General features: G+C 35.6%; 1 protein-coding gene across 1 annotated transcript in view; it reads right to left on the bottom strand.

Annotated features, from left to right (window-relative positions):
• LOC150091578 (DNA mismatch repair protein Msh3-like) overlaps positions 1–21702 on the bottom strand; it is a 274897-nt gene that overhangs the window by 101487 nt on the left and 151708 nt on the right. Inside the window, exon 15 of the mRNA XM_090369011.1 lies at positions 20372–20489. Within this exon, the coding sequence (XP_090225137.1) occupies positions 20372–20489 (118 nt within the window). The remainder of the gene's footprint in view (positions 1–20371; positions 20490–21702) is intronic.

Genomic DNA, 21702 nt, shown 5'->3' on the forward strand with positions numbered 1-21702 from the left:
AGCGACCGCGAATAGCGGGGGGTTTACTGTAGTTACGTATTTTATTACGTAATAAAATATTGCTAATGCTTTTGCTTCTATCGTAATGGAATGTAGTTACGTATTTTATTACGTAATAAAATATTGCTAATGCTTTTGCTTCTATCGTAATGGAATGTAGTTACGTATTTTATTACGTAATAAAATATTGCTAATGCTTTTGCTTCTATCGTAAGCAAACTTGTTTTTTGTTTGATTTTCTATCCAAACAGATGACAGCCATTCCATCCCTTCCAATTCTTGTGTCTTAATCTAATGGATTTTAATTACACTTTGAGTTGTTCCCGCTATGAAAGTTGTTTTTATTTTCTCCACATTCTTTGTAATTCTCGGCGTTGCCTCATTTAGGTCTGTAGCACGTGCAATATCACATGGTCTTTCATTTCGCTCAAAGCGTTTCACAATTTCATATTTTTTCTCTATCGACAGAGGCGGACTGGCCATAAGCCTTACGGGGGGAAACCACGGTGGGCCGGAGGCCGGTGTGATTTTGGTCATAAACCGTAGTATGAGGCCACTATAAATTTTCATGGGTAAGAATTTTTGATCCAATCCGCCTCTGTTTATCAACATTGCTTTTTTTTTTCTCTCTGAACCTGCAGTGTCTTAGCCTGGATGCTTCCTTTTCACATGTTTTAAGTATTTTACTAATTTTTAGGGAATAAAGCACAATTACAAAACGAGGAGGCACGCTTGATACATATAAACAAAGCTGTGCGCGTAGCAACTGAATAAACAACACCGTAAACGCCCAGAGATACACTATTAACACCTCACATTTCTGGTGGTTACTACCATAAAACAATAAAAACAATTTCCAGTTGCGTTTCTGTTAGTGGAATATGTTATAAACTGGTAGTAAACTCCATCTAATTGCATTTGCGATTATATCGATAGCTAGAATTGTGTTGGTTTTTACGTTATTATGGTGAAATGTGTTTCCCCTTCACTGATATAAAACACATAAATACATTTTCAGAATCTTCTTCATTCCTATCGTGTTACGTTCAGTTGGGGTGATTCTGCGTTCGACTGCCATTTCTTGTAAACACAAAGGCGAATCGTGCATAAGCGAATTCGGTTCGTGTTATATAAGATATCGTTCCCCTATTTATAAATCGTGTATGATCGAATTCGTGTAATGTAAACACGTGTTATACGAGGACCGACTGTACAATAGAATGACGCCAACTGGTAGGGTAGTAGTCTTCGCCAAAAATTCTTTTATACAGTTTTAGCAGAGCAGAAAGGGATTCTTCACTCAAGTGATATATCATGGCATAGTACACTCCATCAGGGCCAGCAGCACTATTTTTGGATCTTGCAAGTGCGCTACATAACTCTGCCATGGTAAGGGGTACATTATATGGATGCTGTCGTGAAGTACTGAAATTGAGATTATATTTGTCTGCTTGTACTTTATGTGCCTGGAAACTTGGCTCAAATGCGGTTACATCGGAGATTTTTTCGAAGCTTTCACCTAATGTATTAGAAATATCGAGAGGATTGCAGATTTCTTTGCCTTTTAGAAATATTATCAGAGTGGTTATAGGTGGATACTTTCCATTAATTCTTCGAACTTTAGTCCAAACGATATTTGTTCTGATATTTGTGGTTTTGTTTATAGAGGAGGCATATTTGGACCATGTCTCTTTTTTGCTTATTCGTTGTATGTGACGAGATTTAGCTCTAACTTTCTTGAACTGTATGAGATTAACTGTGGTTGGGTATTTGCAAAATAAGTTCCAGTATCTATTCTTCTCTTTTTTGGCATTGCTACAGGCTTCATTCCACCATATTTTTGGGTGGGAGCGAGTTTTCATGGATGATCTGGGTATACTGGTTTCTGCAGCTGCTATCATTTGCTGAGTTATGTAAGTTACGGCAGAGTTAATGGTGAGGGTCTCAATTGTCTGAATATCTAGATGTGCCAGCTCTTGATATTTCTTCCAGTTAGCTTTGTCGAATTTCCAAACAGTTTTTATCTCAATTTGAGGAGGAGAGTTAGCCGATAGTGTGCATATTACTGGAAAGTGGTCACTATTTCACAGGTTATCAGTGACCGTCCAATCAATAAGAGGAAGGAGGTTTGGCGAGCATATTGAAAGATCAATTGCAGAAGTTGACCTTGAGGAAAGATGCACATACGTGTGAGTCCCATTGTTTAATAATGTTAAGTTGTGCCTTTCGAGAAATTTTTCAATTAACTGACCTCTCTTATCAAGGTGCGAGGAACCCCATAGGGGGTGATGCCCATTCCAGTCACCCAAGATACAGAAAGGTGGTGGCAGCAGGGTAACTAAATCATTCAAATCTGCTAGAGAGTATGAATAGTTTGGCGAAAGGTATATGGAAACAACTGTTACCGCTATCTTAACCATAACTCTAGCAGCGATTGCTTCTAAAGTTGTTTGCAGTGGGACTTGTCTGAAAGGAGTTCTGGAGTTTACTAGCAATGCTACACCTCCATGTGCTGTATTAGAGTCGTTTCTATCTTTCTAAGCATTATATGATGTTTTATGCTCATAGTTATTTTAGGGGTCAGGTTTGTTTCCTGTAGACAAAGAACAGCAGGCTTATATTCGGTAATTAAGTTATAAACATCGTCTAAGTTGGCTCCGAGTCCGCGACAATTCCATTGAATGATTCTATTCATCATTGAGGATTATCGGGTGTGTCTGCTTGCTTACGGGATGTGGTCTGTTTGCCTGTCTAGTCTTTTTTCCCTTTTTGGGAAATTTGGTCTAGTGACATCCATGTCCTCCTCTTCTGCGCATGAAGTTCAAGAAGTGGATCATCTCAGTGTGAATTTCTATCTATGTTCATGGTATCAGTACTGGTTTTTTGATTATTTCTTTCAGAGCCTGTTTGATTAACTGGCTGTTGTACAGAATTTTTATCTGGTGGTATTGTCAATGGTGTGTTTACCGAATGAGCTGATTGCCGTTGGGTAGGCTGTTCTTTTAGTGTAGAGAGGACTGACCTTGCCCAATCAGAAATTGAGATGCTTGGCGGAACTGAACAATCTGTTTGTACTGTTATGGATCGTTGCTTTTTTACAACTGAAGAATAAGATGGCAATTTATTTGAAATTAAACAATGTCTTTTTGCTTCTTGGTATGGCACCTTGTGTTCCACTTTGTACTTTTGTATATTCTTTTCAGTCTGCCACTGGATGCACTCTTTGAAAATGCTGAATGATTCCCCTTACAGTTTGGGCAGCTTTGTATTTCAGTGGGGCAGTCTGTGTGAACATGCTCTTCTGAACCACAGGAGGCACAGGTGGTTACACCCCTGCAGACTGCTTGTGAGCGTCCAAATTTTTGACATTTAAAACACGGGACTGGGTTTGGAATATAAGGTCGAATTTTGCACCTTAAATATTCAGCTTTAACAGTTGTTGGTAAAATTGGTGTTTTAAATGTAAGAATGACCGTTCGGGTAGGAGTAAGAACCCCATCTTTCTTAACTATCCTTTTGGCATTTATTACATTTTGATCGCCTAATTCCTGAACGATTTCCTCCTCAGATACATTAAGGAGATCCCACTCGGCTATTACCCCTTTAGAGGAGTTTAAGGTGGCATGCAGGGTAACCTTTGAGGAATTCCACCAAAAGTCCATATCTTTAATAGTTTTTCTTAGTGCTTATTCTCGTTCATCTCCATTAGAAGGTCTCCGGATTTTAATCTTCGAACCATTTTTGGTGGGCCCGCCACATTTTCAAGACATTTCTGTATTAAGAATGGGGAGAGCTTACTCAAAGTATTATCAGTCAAAGAATGGAGTATCAAAAAAAAGAGGAGCAGGGGTTTCTGTTCCTTCTTTTTTCTACCATTTTGCATTACCTGCATTTAAGTCTTCTCTGGTTGAGAGATCCGTAAGTGGCATGTCTATTTATGTCCATCTTTGCTCCTTTTTGCCCCAGGAGAGTGTTTTTCTTCTCCCAGGTTACTAGCCCCGCCACGTGGAGGCAGGAGCAGTGCCACCAGTGACCAAGCGGTTTAGAGATTTAGTTAGGTTAGTACGGAATATATATATATATATATATATATATATATATATATACTATCATTGAATTATATTAAATACAGTTAAATTATAATGAAATGAATAAATAATTAAGCATTCATTAGAGGCAGCGACATGCAATTCCTCCATATGAAGCTGAAATACATCCAATATTTTAAATTAAATAAAATAAAACATAAGCCAGTAGTATGGCAAAAACTGTAGAGCGAAAATTAACATAAAAATAACCCAAATAAACAATCGAACGAAAAGAAAGAATAGATATAAATAGTAGCCCAGAAACCCTAGTATAATTTCGATCTTTAAATCCAATTAACAAAAACTATACAAAATTTAGGATAATGCCAATTAGTTATTAATTTAGCGGTACCCCCCCGAGAGGTACCAGTTCCGAAAGACGTGAAATATCACCAAAAGAGGGTTAAAGGAACTACCAAACGATAACAAAATCAAAATAAACTAAAATAAAATAGAATAGACTGACCATCATGCCCCATATCGACAGAGGACCACGAGGCCAATAATGGTCATGGAATCACTGCATTTCAATCGTCATACAAAACATCGCAAAGGCGGAAATATCGAAGAACCAAACCACCCTTCCATTCTCCGATAGATCAACCAATGCAGAGGATTTGCATGGCGGTGGTCCTTATGCAGCGAAAATAAAATATAGAACAGACAGCACTCTAAAGCAGAGCCACACCACTGACATACTGTAAGCTGAATCAGCTTATATTGAAGAAAAAAGGAAAATAGATGGCGGCACAGGCGTTGCTAAATTAGCATATCGACCCATTACTAAATTAATAACTAATTGGCATTATCCTAAATTTTGTATAGTTTTTGTTAATTGGATTTAAAGATCGAAATTATACTAGGGTTTCTGGGCTACTATTTATATCTATTCTTTCTTTTCGTTCGATTGTTTATTTGGGTTATTTTTATGTTAATTTTCGCTCTACAGTTTTTGCCATACTACTGGCTTATGTTTTATTTTATTTAATTTAAAATATTGGATGTATTTCAGCTTCATATGGAGGAATTGCATGTCGCTGCCTCTAATGAATGCTTAATTATTTATTCATTTCATTATAATTTAACTGTATTTAATATAATTCAATGATAGTATATATTTCGGCTTCATATGGAGGAATTGCAAGTTGCTGCCTCTAATGAATGCTTAATTATTTTAATTTTTATTATAATTTAATTTTCGTCAACATTTAATATAATTCAATAGTAATGGGTCGATATGCTAATTTAGCAACGCCTGTGCCGCCATCTATTTTCCTTTTTTCTTCAATATAAGCTGATTCAGCTTACAGTATGTCAGTGGTGTGGCTCTGCTTTAGAGTGCTGTCTGTTCTATATTTTATTTTCGCTGCATAAGGACCACCGCCATGCAAATCCTCTGCATTGGTTGATCTATCGGAGAATGGAAGGGTGGTTTGGTTCTTCGATATTTCCGCCTTTGCGATGTTTTGTATGACGATTGAAATGCAGCGATTCCATGACCATTATTGGCCTCGTGGTCCTCTGTCGATATGGGGCATGATGGTCAGTCTATTCTATTTTATTTTAGTTTATTTTGATTTTGTTATCGTTTGGTAGTTCCTTTAACCCTCTTTTGGTGATATTTCACATCTTTCGGAACTGGTACCTCTCGGGGGGGTACTGCTAAATTAATAACTAATTGGCATTATCCTAAATTTTGTATAGTTTTTGTTAATTGGATTTAAAGATCGAAATTATACTAGGGTTTCTGGGCTACTATTTATATCTATTCTTTCTTTTCGTTCGATTGTTTATTTGGGTTATTTTTATGTTAATTTTCGCTCTACAGTTTTTGCCATACTACTGGCTTATGTTTTATTTTATTTAATTTAAAATATTGGATATATATATATATATATATATATATATACACAAGGAAAGAAAGGTGTATTTCCTTTCTGGATTCTACTTCAAAGCTTTTAAGTAAAGAATCACTTATGAAAAACAAGAAGAACAGAGACACTGGAAAATAAATTTAACTAATCCACTAAAAAAGAACGCTATGTATCGCACAAAATATCGCTTGGCACTCGGGGCCTCCACACATCTATTCTACATCTTCTGTCTTTTCTTAATTTGAATTTATGTCCCCTTAGGTTCGTAATCTGAACAAGTGGAAGGATCCCATCAGAATTCAGCGTTCTCAACCCACGGTGAATTCTGATGGGATTATATACTTCAAGGCCTTATATACCTCAATCAGATCACCACGCAGGTGCCTAGTCTCCAGCCACTGCAATTTGCAGAACATAAGCCTCTCTTGGTAAGAGGATCCCTTCATTCCCCTTACCAATCTTGTTGCCCTTTTCGGTACACACTCAAGCAAATCTACATCCTTCCTAAAATGAGGTCTCCAGACCTGTACGCAGCACTCAAGGTGTGGCCTGACCATTGCCTTATACAGAGGGACAATTACCTCCTTTTCCCTGCTAGCAAAATTCCTATATATCATTGACAAAACCCATGCCCTGGCAGCCTGTCTGCATTGCTCAGAAAACCTCATATCTGACTGCACAATTACTCCCAGGTCTTTTTCATTTTCTACCACCTTAAGTGTAGTACCACAGAGTTGGTACGTTTCTCTGGGGTTACTTCTACCCATATGCAGTACTTTGCATTTGTCAAGGTTAAACTTCAGCTGCCACTTCTTAGGCCATCTGCCCAAATTTTCTTGATCCTGTTGCAGTAGCACACTGCCATTACTGTCATTAACAACCCTGCCAACCTTTGTATCATCTGCAAACTTCAACACTAAGCCTGATATACCTTCATCAATATCATTGATAAATATACAAAACAGAGGACCCAACAGTGAACCCTGTGGGACTCCACTAATAACAATAGTCCATGAAGAGCAGCACCTATTGATTACCACCCTCTGCCTTCTCCCACTCAACCATCCTTTTATCCATTGTAGCAACTTACCCTTAATACCATTCTGCTCCAATTTGTACAATAGTCTTCCATGCGCAACAGTGTCAAAAGCTTTCCTGAAATCCAAATATATGATATCAAAATTATTTTTTGCAACCAGTTCCTTTGTAACCACATCATAATATCCTATCAAATTTGCCAGAAAAGACTTTCCCTTAACAAACCTATGCTGTGTCTGAATTATTGCTGCAGTCTTGTCTAGATGATCCTGCAATGCATCTTTAACCAGTGACTCGATTATTTTACCCGGAACAGAGTTAAACTAACTGGTCTGTAATCACTCGTGTCACCTTTCGATCCCCCCCTTTGTCAATTGGGGATACATTTGCACATTTTCAGTCCATTGGGACCTCCCTGGGAGGTCCCCATGGGCTGGAATAGCCATAATTATGACAGCAAGGATGCTGTCATAATTATTGCTAAGGGTGTGCTTAGTTGCTTTGCCGCCTCCTTTAATATAACTGGATAGATCCCATCCATGCCTTTCTTATGTTTAACTTCAACAATTTCTCTTCCACTTTGCTCTCAGTTATTACAAAATCATTAAGCACCCTGCTACAATTTGATAACCTTCTGCCATTTTTAAACCTTAATAACTTCTCATGTGTGAATGTAGATGCAAAATACTCATTCAGTTTGTTTGCTATCTGAGCAGGATCATCAACAGTCGAACCATCGATGTCAAGTGGACCAATCAGATTCATCCCCTTCCTTTTGGAGTTTATATATGTAAAGAATTCCTTGCTGTTTTTTTTAGCACCCTTTGCCGAAGATTTCTCGTAATCTGCCTTCGTCGGCCTAACCTCCTTTGTGACCTGATTACAGACTATCTTATATCTGCCATAGGCTTCTGAGTCACTTGATAATTTATATGCATCCCATGCATTTTTCTTCTCTGTCACTAATCTCATTAGTTCATTTGATAACCATTTAGGCCTAAACCTTGAACAATATTTCTTAATATATGAAACTTTTAGTAGCTTCCATGATTAATTCTTTGAATGCTTCCCACTTAGTATTTACTGTTGGTAACATCATCAGTTGATCCCACTGTACAGAATTTAAAAACTGTCTGAGACCAATGTACTAACCTTTACGGAAGCAAAAACCCTTTCCTTTACCCCTAATGGTAATTATATCTTTAAGAAAATCCCACAACAGTACACTGTGATCACTGCCACCTGGTGGTTCCTTTATCTCCAAATTCTTAATACACGAATGATTACTGCTGATAACCAGAACAAGAGTATTACCCTCTCTGGTTGCCTCTCGAACATGCTGCTGCAGAAAACAATCATCCAATAAATCCACAAAAGTCTGACTAGTGTGTGAGTGACCAACCCACAAGTTCCAGTCAATATCTGGGCACTGTTCATCTATATCAACTGGACGCACTTCTTTTGATTTTATGTTTTTCTTAATTAACAGCCCTACATCTTCTCCCTTCCTATCCTGTCTATCCTTTCTGTACACATTGTTCTCCCCAAATTCCAATTCTGCATTCCTAATATCAGTGTGACACCACGTCTCTGATATCCCAACAGTATACACCTTTGTTGTCTTGACCAACACTTCAAATTCATCAAATTTATTTACTATACTTCTAGCATTGGTATACATGCACCTATTCCTAGTTACCCTGACACATCCCATATACCCACCTGTTTCACAATGACTGCCATCAGTCCCTGAAACCCCCAGCACCCCTCGTTCCAGGTCACTACTTATTCTAATAGAAGTTGTGCAAGCACCTTCACCTCAGCCTGCGGCTACTTTTAACCTTTTAGTCTGCGACTCCCCCAAGCTAGCAGTTTTCTGACCCACCTAACACTGCCTCGATAGCGTCAGCAAATATTCTTGCACCCGTTCTATTTAAGTGTATCCCATCCCTGTAGAAGCAGTCTCTACTGTTAACAAGCACAGACCGTGCTGAAAAAAATTCTACCCCTTGAGCCTTGCACATTTCCTTCAGGGCCGAATTGATTGACAAGGCTCTCATCATGTACTCCCTCCTATCGTGTATGGGCAGAATTGCAGACACTTTCAAATTTAATTGACATTTCATATATTGACAAATTTGAAAATTTGTCAATATATGAAATGTAATAATCTGGTGATGCTCTGTTGGATGAATATTTGGCTGCATAATCCATTCCCTCCTATCCCAGTGTGGCCTGGGATCCAGCAAAAGATGACTACTTGCTGTTCCTGGATTTCCTTCAGCTGAGTTTTTATTAAAGGATGCATTGGTGAGGAGGAATTTTGTAAGGCTAAAAATGCATTCTGCGAGTCTGTATATATTACACCAGATGGAGAATATTTTCTAGGGTAAGCTTGGCAGGCATAATTCAGCTGTATAACTTCTGCATTCAGTGGGAAGTTTGTTTGTTTGTTTGTTATTTGGTTTTTAGGAGCATTAGCAACTAAGGCCATATTGCTCCGGGGATATGCAGTGGTCATTCCCTGACCTTTCCGCATCCTCCGTATTTGGTGGTCACGGGCTCGAACCCAGGTCTAATCAAGTAGCGTGTGCTACGCACTGCTGCTCCTGCCCACCTGGCTACAGAGGCACCGCCATGTGAAGTGAAACGGGTGTGATGTTATAGGGAGAGATAGTTGCAGCACCAACTCCACTCTCAGACTTTGATCCATCAGTGTATATTTTTGTAAAATGTGAGTAATTTTGTGTGTGAACAGTATGAAGTTGTATGTTGATATTTGCAAAGGAATGTTTTCACCAGGTTGGGAAATAACTGTCACAGGATGGTTTAATAGAAGATCATGGAGGATCTGAACTATTTGGATCTTGGAGGACTTTATCAAGAATAGTACCTTGAAGAATTGAGAAATAGCACCTTTTTGGCCCTTGGGTTTGCATTACCATCCAGGTTTCTGGCCCTGCCATGGGGAGGCAGGAGCAATGCCACAAGGTGACTAAGTGGCTGAATTAGTTTGTTAGTACTTCTAGAAAAAAAAACCAGAAAGGTGATTTTTTTCCTTTCTGGGCCTCTGCCTACTTCTTGTAGTGCAAAAGAGCTACTCTGATATTCAAATCAAGAAAAAGGTTGTTGAAACAAAAACAGAATCTGTTCACTGAAATGCTCTTTAAATAAAATGCTTTCAGAACTCTAACTGAATGCTCCAACAGGGTGGCAAGCCTGGAAGATGATAGGTATTGGAATTCCATACCCAACATAGAAGGGGTGAACAAAAGGTGCAGAGTACTTGAAAGGATGAGCAAAAGGAACAACAGATTCAGGCATCTTAGGGGCTAGGGCTGCAATGGCAGCAGCGTCTTCAGCAGTCTTCTTATCTACGCTGATATCACCTTCTGGTTTGAATCCAGTTGTTTGTTTGTTATTTGGTTTTTAGGAGCATTAGCAACTAAGGCCATATTGCTCCGGGGATATCTCACGGAGGTGGCCATTAGGATTGACATAACTGAACTTTCCTACTATGGCCCCTTCAGCACCGCTCTCTTCCCTCATGTGTGCTCCAGCGTCCTCAGTGTTGTATTTGAATTTGTAGTCTGTTTGACTCAGGTCCATGGCCATGTCGGCGACGGAGGCCACAAATAGCAAGGTGCCATAAACACATCACAAATATTGCTTACTCTGCATCAAAAAACTAGATCTTTTATTTTCAGCTTTACCTTTCTTATAAACAGCTATTACTTTGCACAAATCAAAAATCTCTCCTACCATTGAATACTGTTCCCACATTTTGGGTGGTGTCTCCAAAACCTCTCTGAAACTCTGAAACTTTATCCAAAGGGCAGTCAAGTTAATTAATGATCTCTCCCTCACAAAACCCACTCCAATCTCTATTGCATAGGCATTCAATTTTTGCTACATGCCTCTTCTACAGCTATTTCAATCAACAGACAATGGTCTTATGAATTGTTATCTGTAATTCTACCTCTTTCTTCTAGACCAGTCCAAATGTGCATCAACTAGTCAAAATCCATTCACAGTTGAACTCCAAATTAAAACTTTCTCTTCTACATTTATCCATTATCTTTCTATTCTTTGGTACAATCTTCCTGAACAAAAATTTCCTAAAAATTACAATTCACAGAAATTCAAATCCAATGTCAACTTCAGTCTTCTCAATCTTCAATCCACTCAGAGTACTAAAATAAGTTTTGATACATTTCATGTTTGAGGTCACCCCAAAAAGAATAAAAATTAAAAATAATTGGACTGACCATGTGCTACCCTGTGATAAACAACAATTAACTGACTTCCTAACTTGAAATCCTAACATGAAACTGCAACTCTATTAGTCAGTAATGAGAATTGGAGTCTGACTCTAAAGTATAAATAGCATCAAGCCAAATTAACTGATATGACTAGTATCCTATTCAAGCTTGCCATTTCAAAAAAAGGTAATGACAATTCATAATGAAAGTTATTTTTAACAGCTAGAATGTGCAAAAAGAAAGGGCAGACTTCTCAAGCACTTTTTAGAGGCAGAGGAGGCATAAAAACTGTCCTTCACTCATAAACACAGCTTTGTTCTTTCAAAGGTTGAATTAATTACATAATTAGTCCACACAATTGAAATGAAATTCTTCAAACATCTATTCAGTAATATCACAAAATATCTAAAATAAACAAGTTTTTCATCTCTACCAAGTAAGATATTATCTGAAAACTAGCAATATTTGCCATTAAAAGTTGTAACGAAATATATATATATTTTTTTTTGTTATAAAAACATTATATGAAGGACTACTTTAAACATTATCTGACAAAAATCATATAAACATTATTAATGCTGTAGCCATGCTTTATTATTAAATTCTGATTGCCCCCATTTCTTTGAAAGAACTTTCATTTCAAATTTTATTAAAGAACATAGTTTTCTTGTTTATGCACAAACTCAAATCTAAGAGCTCATTTTTGTTCAAACACAATAATATCTGATATCATGGTACTCAATTCTTGTGCACCATTGATCCTTTGAATTAACTATATGCTATGCTGTAAAAGGACTGACAGAGCAACTTTCACATACATGTCTTTTTTTATATGAAATGCCTTACTGTTTGTTAAAATTTTGAACTGAGAAAATGAAACAAATGTGAAATCATGGGTTTTACCCTGATTACTAGAGAATCTGCTTTAAAACTCTTATCTCAAACAGATATTGCACATTATACATTTATTATCAAAATTATTTAGCTAGTTATCAGTTGCGTGAATCATAAACAAGAAGCTCTACAGCACATTTTTACCCTATCTACAAATTCTTTTAAAATTTTTAACAAACAGTAGCAAAAAAATTACGTTAGAAAAAATTGTGGATCATTCCAGAATGAACAAAATGATCTTCCAATGAAATCACATGGGGGGGGGGGAATAATAATACAGGTGACCCCCGCTTAACGCTGATCATTAGTTCCGGAAAAACAGAGCGCTAAGTGAATCCGCGGTAAGCGAGCGCCGCTTTCCCATAAGGTAACATGTATTTATGAGCTGCGGTCAGTGCCATAGGATATTTCCTAATGAATAATAAACAGTAATGAAAAGATGCACAAATGTCGGTCAAAATATTTAATATTCAAATATTTGCACATATAAAATATTCTGCATTGCATAAGTATAATTATGTGGTAACTACTTGAGTATCAAAAGTAAATTTAAAATTCCAATTAAAATAATGAATTTAATTTAATTGATGAATTTAATCATGAAAAATGTGTGGATTTTGAGTTGAACTTTGGCCCTCTTCCAAATAAACTAAAAGGGTTATTAATTTTAAATCCCCCACAGCGTTACAACCAACAATAAAGTCAACCGATCCTTCACCGCTTTGAAACCTGGCATGTTTTTTTCTTCTTTCAATATGAAACTTCTTTTAGGCATTCGTTTCCACAAAAGTCCTGCTTCAGCTATGTTAAAAACTTGTTGAGAAGTATAACACATAATACCCCTCTTCAATAATTTTAACAAAAGTTCTTTTTTGAAAGTTTCGGCTCCTTGATCTGCACTTGCGGCTGCACCCTGGATTTTAAATCTATTCAACCAGCCCTTACCAGTTTTAAATGGTTCCACATTTTTTTTTTTTTTAGGCGAGTTTTCTTCAGATCATCATATTGGCTAATCTCTTTCTCTCTCTCTTTTTAATATTTAACTTAACTGAATTCTGCATTGGAATATTATCTTCAATAAAATTAAAGTCTTTCCATTTCAATCCTAATAGCCGGCCTAGTCCTAGTTGCTTGCAGTGGAACAGCTATCTTTCCCGCTGCAAAAATTAATTCTTTATTTTTTTATAATTGTTCTTACAGTTAAAGTTGCAAGTCCTAAATTATGGCACACATCCGTTTGTCGTTGACCGGAATCGATTCGCTTCAAAACGTCTAATTTACTTTTCAAATTCAGTCTTTTTCTTACATTTATAGTCTTCGTACTGCGCCCAGACGTTGTTGCTTTTTCATTCCTATCAGTCATTATTAGCTCTTCGAAAATGTAACTGCGTTGGTTGAATTAATTACGATACAATGTTCTAGTAAACTTTCCGTTACGCACGATGTCTAATACTCTACTGAGTGATGACTAGACTTCGGATAAATGCATATAACGCAAATATTACAAGCAATATACTTGATCATTTTTTAAAATGTTGATCGCGGAACTACGTAACAAGTCACTGTACTGAAACTAAATTAGCGTGCGAGAAAATTTTACTAAGCGTGGGAAAATTTCTCAAGTCGGCGTGGGAAACATTTTAATGCTGTTTTGCTATTCATTTTCAAGCTATCGACTCCATCAAATGAAACGATTTCGTTAAATATGTCAAAAATGTAATCTGTAAAAGAGCGTTATAGTGATCTGTGACAGCGTTATAGTCAGATACGGGTTATAACATAAGAACAGCGTTATAGCGAATCAGCGTAAAGCGAACCGCGTTATAACGGGGGCCTGCTGTAATAAAAAGCAGTCATGTGGGGGGCATGATGATCTCCACACGACCACAAGCAGTTAATAATATAAACCATAAAAACTGCATTAAAAGTAATTTGAGGATAATAATTATGCACATAGTAGGCATGTAAAAAAAAAAAAGCCAAAAAAAATTTATACTTTATAACAGATAAAATCACAAAACAATCACCTCAAAAATTATACAAGTTAACACAATATATCATTTAAAAAAAATAAATAAAGCAAACTTAAATAGAGGAGACTGTCTATTCTTTGTTATTTTAACATTATTTAAATCTCTTTTCAGGCATATTTCTCATATTTTAACTCAGCAATAGTGGCAGGTCACTTGACAGGTGACCCTCAATAACATTCCCATGTTAACCATTAATCAATGATTAAAATACTGAAAGTTTTTCTATATTCCTAAATACAGTGAAACTTTTGCTGCAATAGTTTCTGAAGTGATTTTTTCATGGTTTTTGTATAAATATTGTAAGTGAAAAATTGACAGGTGACCTGCTGCCATCTTTGCAAATATTTGGCTTTTTTGTGAAATGCTATGGTACTGGACAAGCACCGACATTCTATAGTTTCAGGCTACTTTTTTCTCTTCTCCCACTAGTTCAATAAACATCTGTTACCCTAGTTGTTTTTGAAAGATTTATTATTGATTTTCATATAGTAAAGATGAGAGAGGGGAAATCCGATATCCTTTCCACTGGAGGGAGGAAGCAAGGTACGTAATTTCAAATTTTGTGCATTGTGAGGCACATCAAATTTAAAATAAATTTTGAAATAAACCTGAAAATAAAAAAAAAACTGGTACTGTAGTATTGCATATATGTGTTTTTAATTTTTTATAATATTTATATACATTAGAACATGTGAATTGTAAGAAATTTTTCAAAATTAATAGTCTTTTAAAATGGAAAATGGAAGAGGCTATGAGACTGATGCTTCTACTTTGTCTAAAACATTTTTTTGCAATTTTCAACAAAAATTAATTTTTATTTTGATTTTTTGAAAATAAAAGGTGTAAAACACAATGTATGTCTTGCAATTTTTTACTTTTTTTATTAAAAATTAAAGTATATACAGTAAGTACTGCAATCCATTAAGAAAAGATGAAATATTGGCACTGTTTAAGCAGAATTAAAAAAAAAAAAAAAAAAAAGTTGGAAAGTGGTCAAATGACCTGCCATCATTTTTGCTACAGTTTGGGCACCACCTCCTCTAAGTTAACATAATTAATGAGTAAAGACATTTATAGCATAGCTTTTTGCTTTGAGAAATTATTCACATCAATATGAATTAGCTTATCTTATATTGTTACAAACTTACCTCCTGATTACATGGTTAAAGTACTGGAGAGCTGAAGAGAAAATTAAAAAAAAACTGAAGAAATTAAAGAACTTAAATTTCTGAATCTACTGGAAACAAAGTGCACCTTTCTCCCAAAGGTTCACCACAGTGCAAACTAAACCATATTAAAACATGAAAAAGCTTAAAAGAACCAAGATCCTGACACAGACTTTCAAAGGAATCATCAGTGTTCAAATGGAATTAATGTGAAAAGATCATTATTTAAGTTGAGTTTAATTCCAATAATGCATACAGAGTGTGTGAGTTGGAAATCTGATATGATATTGAATCACATCAGATTATTGAAATGCCACATCTGTGAAAACTTTGCTGGTAACTTAGTATTAACAACACTGGTGAATTCCACTGACACCATTTAATGGCTACAGCTTCATATATTAGTAACTTGTGATTATAATTTAATTTTATTACGATTTTGGTAGAATCAACTATGGGGGCGATGGTAGGATGAATGTACAATCTGGCTGAGTTTAGCACTTGAATATAATTCATACAAAAATTGACTGGTGCTAGGTAATAAGTTCTGGTATTTAGCATCCATATTTTATCCATATCGATCCATACTTTACAGTAGTGCTGCCAATATAACAAGTGTTACAATCTGGATGTCACTGGATTAAACAGACTACATTATATCATGAATGCTTTATTCTAAGTTATCTTTATAATTATTAAATTGTGCACTAAGTTTATTGTATGAGGAGAAAACCAGAATAATGTGTGTATCACAAAAAATATTTTAAGATATTTAAAAATTTTTTAAATACTGAGCAACTGACTGTGGTACGCAAAAATGATTTTAATAATTTTTGTAATAGACTGTTTCAATGCAAGGAATTATTTAAACTATTTTAACTTCTGAAATTGTATTGTGAATTAAGTAAGATGGATATTTTCTCTTAGAGAAGGCACTGTTCAAATACTATAGTTCTGTTTCTAAGTCATTTCTTTTGAAATACTATTTTATAGCATTGTAAACTTGAGTGTATAATACAGATTTTTTTTTTTATGCTTTATGGATGTTGAATGAAAATGCAGAAACTTGGCTTGTATGTGTTCTTTGTATAAATGTAAATTTTTTAATCCATTATTATGCTGAAAAACAAAATTTTAAGAAGTTTGTTTTCATTAGTTTCCAATTCTAAATTATATTTTAATTTGTTATGCACAGAATTAAACTGCTGAAATAGGTTATGGTTTTCAGGTCTGATACTATCAGTTTGTCTCTATAACTCTATTCATTTACATATTGGATGAACAGATATTGAAGAATCAATGAAGGGGGGAGGGGAGATCCAGAATACAATCTTCTAAGATGCTAAATATATTTCTGAAGGGAAAGGGGCTGAAATTCCTAATCCACTGGAGTCTATGTATATGTTTATACATGTCTGAAATACTTAGAATGGGAAAGAAATGAAGTTTAACTTTAGGATACTGTAAATAATATCTTGGATAAGTTACTCATGTAACACTATTAATATACTGATTAACTCCGTGTTTCCCAACTTGGGTCCCACGTCCCACATGGGGGAAATTTGATTGTTCAGGGGGCAATTCAAAAATTGCTCGTCTAGAGTTTAAAACAACCGCCTACTATGATTTAACTTGTACAAAAGAAGAATTGTTGGTATCTCAATTTGAAATAAGCATTCGTTAAATGTTGTACTTTCTATAGAGCCGCACTTGAAAGTTTGGAGTAATATCAACTACAGTTTGTTCGGAGAGTATTGCTTATTATGCCTAGTGAAAGAATAGTACGTACTGTATTGGACGATTGCTTGTGGCATGTGCAATGCGCAAGCAAAGTGGTTGTCTACTGTAGTCTACTGCAAACTCCGCATGTTATATGAAATAGGTAATTCCTTTCATACAAACGCTCGTTTGGGCGTTGTGACTGTACATTTGGATAGGTTTGGCAATCTCAAATTAAAATAAAAAATTACTTTGTCTGCCCACAGAATTATTATTAATGAAGAACCGTGACACACAATGGTATGTATTTGTTGTATGTGTATATTTCTGTGGTCTCAGTAAATAAGCAAATAAGTCCAAAAACTTGAATTTGCAGGAGAGGAAAAATAAACTTCACACTCATATAAACATGCATATATTCGAATATACAAATATTTATTAATCACACTAAAACTAAAATAACGAAGATATCTGCACGCCACATAATAGTAAATACTTTATTATAGTGCACTTATCTCATTTTTGACAAATTAGACTTATCTGCTTGTTCACAGAGACCACAGATTTAATAGCCCGAATTCAGTAATTTGTGTGATTTATTCATTCAAAAAGCATACTAATAATTAATTTTGATATATTAAAATAAAATTAAATTAACTTTAATGAATAGTTTATTTTTAGTTTTTGATTTACCTTATATTTATTTCTTTCAGTTGCACAGTAAAATGAGTAGTGCAAGTAAAAAAAAAGTTTGTTAGTATTCAGAGAAATACTTAAAATTTGGTTTCATACCAGCTGTCCACGATCAAAGGTCACCTTTTTGTCTTTTATGCCAATAATGCTTGACCAACGAATCAATGAAGCGAGGTCGTCTTGAGGCGCATTTGAAGGCGAAACATAATGCTCATGTAAATTCAGATTTAAATTACTTTCAAACTTTCAAGAAGAATTTTGAAAAAAGAGCAACATTAAAGTCTCTGTTTATTGCTCATACTGCAACTGTCAATCGTACTCTTGAGGCTAGTTATGAAATTTCTTTACTCATTGCTAAATCTGGGAAAAATCATACTATAGGAGAAAATTTAATCAAACCATCAATATCAGCATTTCGTAAAACAGTTCTGGAAAAAGATGACAAAGGCGTGAAAGCTATGCCATTCAATAACAATACTGTTAGCAGAAGAATAGATGAAATGAGTGAAGATATTGAAATACAACTTGTTGGAAAGCTGAAAACAAGAAAATTCTCAGTGCAAATGGATGAATCAACTTTGAGAGACATTGAAGCCATACTGATAACGTATGTAAGATTTATTGAGAAAGGTAATTTTGAAGAAATGTTATTCTGTAAATCATTAGAGAGCACCACTACCTCCAAAGATATATATAATAAGCTAAAAAATTACTTAGATGACAATAATACACCAATGAAAAATATAACATCTTGTGCTGCAGATGGTGCTCCTAATATGATGGGCAAGAAAAATGGCTGCTTAAAATTGATGAAAGATGAGAATCCAGAAATGCTTCTTGTACATTGTGTTGTTCATAGGGAAAACTTAGTAACTAAAAATATTTAACCTGTTCTTAATGAAGTACTAAAATCAGTTATAAAGTGTGTCAATGCTATTAAAGCTAATGCCAAATGTGAGCGTCTCTTCAAGCTTTTTTGTGAAGAACAAAATGCAGACCATGTGAGACTTTTACTTCACACTGAAGTAAGGCGGCTCTTGAAAGGGAACTGCTTGAAAAGATTTATGGAACTATTTGATACTATTAGTGACTTTTTAAGTGACAAACCTGAAATGAAGCATCTGTTAACGGTCGATGGTAAAGCATTTGTGAGTTATTTAGCCGATATCTTTGAAAAACTAAATATATTAAATAAACAACTTCAAGGAACAAATAAAACTCTCGTCGATGCAAAAGCGAAGATATTTGGTTTCATTACATTTATTGAATTATGACAAAAACAAAAATTTTGAACAGTTTCATTGGCTGAAAAAATGTGAAGTGACTTGTTATTGTCGATCATCTGAAAATTCTGTCCACAGATTTAAAAGAAAGGTTTTCTGATTTAAAACAAATTGATTTTCCAACCTGGATGATGCAACCAATGTTAGTGGATTTGTCTGATGTATCAATGCAGTACCAAGAAGAACTCTCAGAAATGCAAAATGATGAGTCAGTTAAAACTTTATTCAATATAAAAGGAGCGATGGCATGGCTTTGTGATGAAACAGAAATTAAATACCCAAATTCAACCAACTTTGCAAGAGAGCTATTGTTACCGTTTCCATCTTCATATTTAGCTGAATGTGGATTTAGTGCCATAAATGATTTGTTACTAAAGAAAAGAAATCGACTGGATATCACAAAACGGGGAGACTTGAGACTGAAGCTGACTAAATTGGAGCCCAATATAAAATCTCGCTGCGGCAAGCATCAAGCACAAGGGTCTCACTAAATTTAGTGCACCCATATCTAGAAGTGACTTCACATGGAATGTTGAAATTATTAAACAATTAAATAATAATCACTAAAAATTAAAATATTATAGAAAAATCTTTCATATAAATTATTTTGTACTTGAATTTTAGTTGTCTATTATATGTTTTGAAAATTTACTTACTGTTTTTTTCTTAATAATTTCCTAATGATTTCTTCCTAAAACCTAAGTCTTGTGTCCTGAACAAGTTGTAATTAGGCTTCATTTAGGGAATAATTCAATTTTTGAATATAAAAAATATGTATATCGGTGTTTCCCAACGTTACATAGGGAGCATCAGAATTTTAGAAAGACTTAGGTGGGACAGGGTAAAAAAAAGGTTGGGAAACACCGGATTAATTCGTACATGTGAGTGGTGTTCAAAATCCTAAATTGGAAAAATTATGTAAGAGACGAAATGATTTTGACTAGAAAGAAAGACAAATCTGCAAAAGCTGAATGCCTGTAGAATACCATTGAATGTAACGGATGCTTTGGCTTATGTAATTTATTTGTGCCAAAAATGCGTGGAATAATATTGCTCCTGCATCCATTCAGAGAGATATACAATTAATGATGCAAACAGGATTTTTTTTAGATTGTAAACCTATAGCACTGTATCCACTTAATGGTTGATAACAGAATTCAAAATGTAAATATCAATGTAAAAACTTTTTGAAAATATCAATTTTTCTTTACAAATATAACTTAATATAAATTATTCAAAATCAGAAAGGTAAAACTGCAATATATAATATTCATTAAAAATATAGTTTAAAAGAATGCCATAAAACAGAATCTATGCTTACATCCAAGTTTGTGTTATTAGAAACATACTGTCCTTGGTCAGTGATTAATTTTTCTATCACTGGATGTCGACCTTGCTTGATGCATATTTTTTGGTGTGCGCATTCCATTACTGTGGGTCTGCAATATAAATGTGTGTAAATACCAAAACTTATTGCTATTTTATGTTTATACAGGGTGTTTCAGTTAAACGTTTCAGAACTTCTAAGAGGGGTTGGGTACATCCTGACAACTCGAAATCATATAGCAATGTGGGGTCAGAAATGCTTTCCTGAAGCGGCGTTGTACACAGAAGCACCATAAAGAAAAGAGCCCGTAAGTGAGAAATCGTTTTAATAATACATGAAAAGAAGCAAAAGGTACATGGATTAAAGTAAGTGTTCGAAGTTTCTTCCACGGGCTACAATGCACGCCTCACATCTCTGACGCATGGACATCCGAACATTCTGGAATACTCCAGGCGAATTTCTTCGGCAGCTACTGCGATTCTTGCAACCAGCTCCTCAGCATTGTCAACACGGGTGTCATAAACTAGCGATTTCATATGACCCCAGAAATAAAAATCAAGACATGATAGGTCGGGTGACCGAGCAGGCCAACGCACGGGACCACCACGTCCCGTGCGTTGGCCTGCGAGATCACCTCATCGGACCTTACCTGTTACCGTGTCATCTAACCGGACCTATCTACTTGATCTTTCTGCAGCAAGTATTGCCACAACTTTTGAGAGATCAACAGATTTCTGCATCGACGCAACAGACAATGTGGTTCCAACACGATGGAGCCCCTGCCCATTATAGCGGAGATGTTCGTAACTACCTGGATGTCACATTTGGTCAACAGTGGATCGGACGTGGTGGTCCCGTGCGTTGGCCTGCTCGGTCACCCGACCTATCATGTCTTGATTTTTATTTCTGGGGTCATATGAAATCGCTAGTTTATGACACCCCTGTTGACAATGCTGAGGAGCTGGTTGCAAGAATCGCAGTAGCTGCCGAAGAAATTCGCCTGGAGTATTCCAGAATGTTCGGATGTCCATGCGTCGGAGATGTGAGGCGTGCAATTGTAGCCCGTGGAAGAAACTTCGAACACTTACTTTAATCCATGTACCTTTTGCTTCTTTTCATGTATTATTAAAACGATTTCTCACTTACGGTCTCTTTTCTTTATGGTGCTTCTGTGTACAACACCGCTTCAGGAAAGCATTTCCGACCCCACATTGCTATATGATTTCGAGTTGTCAGGATGTACCCTACCCCTCTTAGAAGTTCTGAAACGTTTAACTGAAACACCCTGTATATATATAATACTGTATTTTTTCTTTAATACCTCA

The sequence above is a fragment of the Mastigoproctus giganteus genome, chromosome 1, assembly GCF_048544385.1.
Source record: "Mastigoproctus giganteus isolate SK-2022 chromosome 1, ASM4854438v1, whole genome shotgun sequence".
In the NCBI taxonomy this organism is placed as follows: Eukaryota; Metazoa; Arthropoda; class Arachnida; order Uropygi; family Thelyphonidae; genus Mastigoproctus; species Mastigoproctus giganteus.